The sequence below is a fragment of the Coregonus clupeaformis genome, chromosome 15, assembly GCF_020615455.1.
Source record: "Coregonus clupeaformis isolate EN_2021a chromosome 15, ASM2061545v1, whole genome shotgun sequence".
Lineage (NCBI taxonomy): Eukaryota > Metazoa > Chordata > Actinopteri > Salmoniformes > Salmonidae > Coregonus > Coregonus clupeaformis.
In genome coordinates this window covers 15,317,950-15,324,907 of record NC_059206.1, presented here as the reverse complement: position 1 = coordinate 15,324,907, position 6,958 = coordinate 15,317,950, and the positions used below count along the sequence as shown (strand labels likewise).

The 6,958-nt window shown below is 39.1% G+C and overlaps 1 protein-coding gene across 1 annotated transcript; it reads right to left on the bottom strand.

Annotated features, from left to right (window-relative positions):
* Positions 1-2,032: 2,032 nt before the first annotated feature.
* Positions 2,033-5,923, bottom strand: LOC121582024 (GTPase IMAP family member 7). The gene is given in 5 exon segments (XM_041897524.2): positions 2,033-2,361; positions 4,005-4,400; positions 4,403-4,495; positions 4,498-4,776; positions 5,872-5,923. Coding segments are annotated over 5 exon segments (1,122 nt in total). The 5' UTR covers positions 5,897-5,923.
* Between the last annotated feature and the right edge of the window lie 1,035 nt (positions 5,924-6,958).

Genomic DNA, 6,958 nt, shown 5'->3' with positions numbered 1-6,958 from the left:
TAGAGCACGGCGCTTGTAACGCCAAGGTAGTGGGTTCGATCCCCGGGACCACCCATACACAAAAAAAAAAAAATGTATGCACGCATGACTGTAAGTCGCTTTGGATAAAAGCGTCTGCTAAATGGCATTTTAGTGTAGGTCTTTTAACAATGCCTGTTATGCATCTTGCTGCAGGCACTTTATTAGGCTACACACCTAAATAAAGTGACTTATAGTTCGACAAAAGGATTCCATGTCACTGTGTAAATGATCTTTCAGTTATAATTATCAAACGCCTGTTCTTCTTGTGGAAATGATTAAATGTTCTTAAACATTGGAACATTCTTATCTTTAAAGCTAGAATCCTATTTTTTTGACTTATAAATTAATGATATGTACCCATTGATACTTGAATAATATAACTTATAAATGCCTCATGAGCATTGTTCAACTTTTTTGTACCCCATCAGAACCCAAAATATAAGCTTGTTATACTTCAATGTTTGTAAACAATGTAAATCTAAACATGGTTGAAACTCTGATTTTGATATCATGTATGGTCAGTCCTGGCGTCCATACTAGCTCTGTCTATGACTGTGAGAGTGGTTCCATTTCTCCAGGCCCATCCCTCAGCTGTTTACCCAAACAGAAGGGTTACTGCTTTGTCATTGTTTGAATAAAGGACTCTAGCTAAGGACATGACCTGGCAGTAAATTGAGGTGTGGTGTCATTGTTTTGAGGAAGGTGTACCCTCACGTTTGAGAATGAGAAAAGGGTATCGCAGAAACGTTTTCTTATAAAATCATGTGACTTCAAGTTAGGGAAAGGAGTTCCTGTAAACGCATTATATTATTTGTAGCACTATCATACTCACAGTAGAAGCCCAGATTATGTATGCAAAGTATGAATACATGCAAATCAGGATGACCTCACTTGCTTTTCTTGTGACAACAGACCTGATGAAAACCATACAATAGCTTATATGCACAATAGCCAGCAATAATAACCAGACTTCCTAAATCAGTTTTTGCGTGTTTATATTGTTTTATTATGATTCTAAAAACACAACTTGTCATCCATTCTCTTAAAATTCAAAGATAAATGTTCTTAAAATTCAAAAAGAGTTAACCTAGATGTGTATAATTGTAGCATTCATTTAGTTTTGTGCTCACAGATGTGGGAATTCTGTCCCATCCAACCAACCTCTCCTCATTATCTCCTCATTATTTTTCTGATGATGACCAATAGAGTCACTCCTACTCCTGCTGTGAGAATAATGTTTTTGTTTGGCTTCACCATTTCCCAAATTGACTCATGGACAGGAGGGACCATGTCAGGGACAGAAGGGACCATGTCAGGGACAGAAGGGACCATGTCAGGGACAGGAGGGACCATGTCAGGGACAGAAGGGACCATGTCAGGGACAGAAGGGACCATGTCAGGGACAGGAAGGACCATGTCAGGGACAGAAGGGACCATGTCAGGGGACAGAAGGGACCATGTCAGGGACAGTAGGGACCATGTCAGGGACAGAAGGGACCATGTCAGGGACAGAAGGGACCATGTCAGGGACAGGAAGGACCATGTCAGGGACAGAAGGGACCATGTCAGGGACAGAAGGGACCATGTCAGGGACAGGAGGGACCATGTCAGGGACAGGAAGGACCATGTCAGGGACAGGACAGGCAGGGACAGGAGTGATGTGTGGGGGACGTGTTTGTAACCTTTTTTCAACAACACTTTTACTATCATCCCTGCTGCAAATATGATAAAGCAACCAGCTGCCCCTTTCCAGTACCATGACCGTTATTCTGGTTTTTCTGTAGTCTGGTTTCTATTTTTTTCTAAAAGCTCTCTAACCTGATTGTTGTTGCCAGTGTCATTGTTTTTGAACACGTGGTATCCACCCCTGCATTTCTTAACCAGACTCTTCAGATTTCTATCCTCGTGGATGAACTGATCTATAGTTGTGTCTTCCAGTCTCTCCCCATAAGTGAAGAGCACCATTGTGTCTCCATCTATGTTGGCAGGTAAAGCTCCTTGAGTGTCTCCATCACTCTCTTCTCTTGTTCTGTGAAGCGGCCCAGCTGAATGACCAGGAGGAAGGCATGGGGACCTGGTTCACTACAGGAGTTATGGCTCTCTCCATCTCCCGTCTCACTTCTTCCTCAGAGACGTCACTGTTGGACAGACCTGGAGTGTCCACCACCATCACTCTCCTCCCACACACCTCTCCCTCTTGCCTCTCACTCTTCAGTGTTACTGGTTTGAAGCTGATTCTGGAATCAAACACCTCTTGGCCCAGAATGGTGTTTCCTGCTGCACTCTTCCCCACTCCACTCAGGGCGACCAACACCAGTCTCAGGTCATTGCTGTTAGCACCTGAAGCAAGAGTTCAGACGTGAAATACTGAAATGTGAATATTAACTTCAGACAGACTGAACAACTGTGTTCATGCTCCTGATCAGTGCCATATTTTTGTAACACCGGAATTCACTGCCATTATTGATAACATCTCAGTCCACTTTCACTTTTAGTTTGGGGGTGTATTTATTCATTTATTAAGTAGATTACTGATAACACAGCAATTTTTTTGTATGTTGCATATTATATTCAACACCATTTCCATTATTTTCATTTCAAAATAATTTCCAAACCATAAAGAAAAACTAAATTCAATCAGGTTTTTTGTCTCAGCTTTTATTTTAATACAGTTCCATTTCACTGAATCTTTTATTTAAAAAAACATATTTCTGCATTCAATAGGTTACATTGAAATCTCTCCAAACAACGTTTTTTAAATGTATTTAATGATACTTTATCATGGAAAACATTCAGGATAAAACTGTAACGTGAAAAGGACACTACAGTAGGTTTTGAAGTATATTGGGAAATATGGATATACAGTGGCTTTACAAAAGTATTCACCCCCCTTGGCATTTTTCCTATTTTGTTGCCTTACAACCTGGAATTAAAATGGATTTTTGGGGGTTTTGTATCATTTGATTTACACAACATGCCTACCACTTTGAAGATGCAAAATATTTTTGAAGACTCTTGGGCCTTTCAGAACAGGTGTATATACATTTTAGTCATTTAGCAGACACTCTTTTTGTCTTTTTTATACTGGCCCCCCCATGGAAACGAACCCACATCCCTGCCGGCCAAACCCTCCCCTACCTTGGACGCACGCTGGACCAATTATGCGCGCCCATGGGTCTCCCTAGTTGCGGCCGGCTGCGACAGGGCCTGGACTCGAACCAGGATCTCTAGTGGCACAGCTAACACTGCGATGCAGTGCCTTGAACCACTGCGCCACTTGGGATATATACTGAGATGATGTGACAGATCATGTGACACTTAGATTGCACACAGGTGGACTTTATTTAACTAATTATGTGACTTCTGAAGGTAATTGGTTGCACCAGATCTTATTTAGGGGCTTCATAGCAAACGGGTGAATACATATGCATGCAACACTTTTCCGTTATTTATTTACAAACTGTAACCAAAAACTCCATTCAACCAAGTTTTTTTGTCTAACTTTTTATTTTATTATGTCAATCAATCTTTTATTTTCTAAACCTATTTCTGCATGCAATAGGTTACATTGAAGTCTCTCCAAAAATAAATTTTTTATAGATCGCATATCAAGGAAAATAAGGTTTAAACTTGAAAGAGAAAAATAGCAAATACAATAAGTATTGAAGTATATTGGGAAATATGGACATATCTGGATATACCTGTGAAATCTAAATGAAGTTGAAAAAAAATTTCAGGACAATATTTAAAGTATGATATTATGTTAATGTTTAGCTAAATAGCCTAGGATGAACTGTAGCTCAGCCCCAGTGCCTAAAATGTTTTTATTTTTAAAAACATCAGCTTAAAACTTTTGTCTGTCATTGTATTTTTGCAGGACCCTCTCATGAGGGCAACAACAGACGCTCAACAATTGTCACTCCAGCAAGAGTGAAGCCAGCTGTTTTAAAAAATCTATTTCTTCTTTCAGCTTTATCTCTTGCTTCTCTCTCCTTTTCTTGCATCAGCTTCTTCTTCGCTTCCTCCAGAGCCTATTCCTTCATATTTACTTTCCAGTGCTTCCATTTCACTCCTTGTCTGCTCTGCGTTCTCTTTCAGAATCCTATCTTTCTCCTCCTCAATCGCTCTATCAGCCTCTTGGAACATTTTGTTGGTGTAGTGGTGCTGTCTTCCATCCGTTATGGTCATGTTGTTGATCTTCTCAAGCAGCTTAGAGACCTGAGAGCGATTATTGAGGTCTCTGTTGTTGAAGACATGATATCTCCCGTGGCATGATTCAAAGACCAAGGTTTTTAAATCTTCACTGCTGTCACGTGCCATCATGAATGATTCAATACTTTCTCCCTGTAGATCATCTGCACGAGTGAAAACCACTATGTGTACTTTTCAGCCTCTTTGCCAAAGATCTGCTGGAGGAGGTTCACTGTGCCTTTCTCCTCGTCTGTGTATCTACCCAGCTGGATCACAATCAGGACGCATGGGGACCAGGAGCAGAGAAAGAGATGCACATTTTGATCTCATTAATGATCTCCTCTTGGGTAGATTTGGTGTCGTACAAGCCTGGTGTGTCAATGACAGCAACCATTTGCCCATCCACCTTCCTTTTGTGTTTTTCACACGCCGATGTCACAGAGGAAGAAGATACCTTAGACATAAAAGCGTTTACTCCCAGGATGGTGTTTCCTGTTGCACTCTTCCCAACTCCAGTCTTCCCAACCAGAACAATCCTCAGCTCATCATTTTGCTTTGGCTGCTCTGTTGGGTGACAAAGACAAGTTCTTCACTATTGGTACAGAATTGCATTTATGCAATGTTTGCCCTTCGATTAATTTGTATTGTCCTTTTTTGGCTGTTGGTGTACTTTATTGACCATAGATTCATGTGATGTTATTTTGAGTCATATTATTCTTATTATTCCAGGGAGATCCCGCTCAATCACATGACATGTCCAATCGAATCATTTTACAGTGAGCATCACAATATCAAACATTCTCTGTATTGTAGGTTGTAAAATTGTCTCAACATCTTCTTAAAACTAATATAATACTTTTAAGAGACAAAATATATTTATTTTTTCTCCAATGACTTGGGGACAGTTCAGACACATCAAACAACCATCCACGTGAAATTACAAGCAGAGCAAGTACTGAAAAATGTTTTTGCAGGAAAGCAAGAGACCTGTGCTAAGTTAAACATGCAGCTGATGGTGTCCTTTTTACCCTGACACATTTAACATGAAAAAGAGAAAAGCAATGAAAAGCTGGGTACTGGGTACAGGCTTGTGTTTCAGTTAAGTTTGTTATTTATTTATTAATAAACAAAAGAATCAACTTGAATGTTTCACTTAACAAGGTAATAATGTATTGTTTGTGGACAGCATCTTCATAAGAAAAAAAAGAAAAATAGACCCCATTATGAATTGATGTACTTGTTGATGAATAGTGAGTGTGACTGTATTTATTATTTATTGTGTCAATTTGATTGTATCAACCACAAAAGAAGATCCGACATTTCACAATAAAGTAATTTGAATTGAACTGAACTATATTGGATATACTTAATATACTGTATGTTTGACAGCAGTATTTTTACATGTTTACTGTTAGTTGAATGAAAAGTTAGTGTATATTATTTGTGCCAGTAAATGAGCATACTTTTGTGTACCCATTTAACGATAACTCAACAAAATATATAAAGTATTATTGCATTGACCTGATGGGTTTGCACTACAGTGGTTCTACTGATATAAATACCAATTCTAGTTGTTGATATTATTCAATTTAACGTCCTTTCATACAAGTATCATATATACAACAAGTAAGTTAATATACTATTACTGAATATACTTACCCATCTGATTATCCGGGGAACTCATGTTTGAGAAGCGGGATGTGCTGTGGCATCTGTCCAGGTGCTGTGTTTGTTTGATTTCAGAGTGATCTCAGCATAAACACCTCCACTCAGATGGGTTGGGTTAAATCACGGAAGACACATTTCGGATGAATGCATTCAGTTGTCGCAACTGACTAGGTATTCCCCCCTCCCCCCACCATCTGCTGGACTTTTGATAAACTGTCTCTGGAAGAAAGCAGATCAATCTAACTTATTTTGGTTTGATGTATGAAGATTTTAAGTGATCACCAGAAGGTAATTGTATTCTATGCAATAATGCAGTATATAAATATTTGCAACAGTAGGTCTTAAATTTGCTTCCTTTGTATTTTTGCCTCACATTTTTTCTTGCAAACTTTTGCCAGGATGGTTAGCAAAGCACCCTGGGTAACCCCTTGCTTTTGAGTCATTTACTTGTTATTTAAATTGTCAAATGATACATCCCTGTAGTGTCCTCCAATCTTGTTTGACATTTTGGAAGATAATTGATCATATTTTCTTGTATGTCTTCCATTTCCTAATGATTGCTCCCACAGTTGATTTCTTCAAACCAAGCTGCTTACCTATTGCAGATTCAGTCTTCCCAGCCTGGTGCAGGTCTCCACAATTTTGTTTCTGGTGTCCTTTGACAGCTCTTTGGTCTTGGCCATAGTGGAGTTTGAGTGTGACTGTTTGAGGTTGTGGACAGGTGTCTTTTATACTGATAACAAGTTCAAACAGGTGCCATTAATACAGGTAACGGAGTGGAGGACAGAGGAGCCTCTTAAAGAAGAAGTTAACAGGTCTGTGAGAGCCAGAAATCTTGCTTGTTTGTAGGTGACCAAATACTTATTTTCCACCATAATTTGCAAATAAATTCATAAAAAATCCTACAATGTGATTTTCTGGATTTTTCTTTCTCAATTTGTCTGTCATAGTTGACGTGTACCTATGATGAACATTACAGGCCTCTCTCATCTTTTTAAGTGGGAGAACTTGCACAATTGGTGGCTGACTAAATACTTTTTTTCCCCACTGTATGTAACTCTGTGTTGTTTTTATCGCA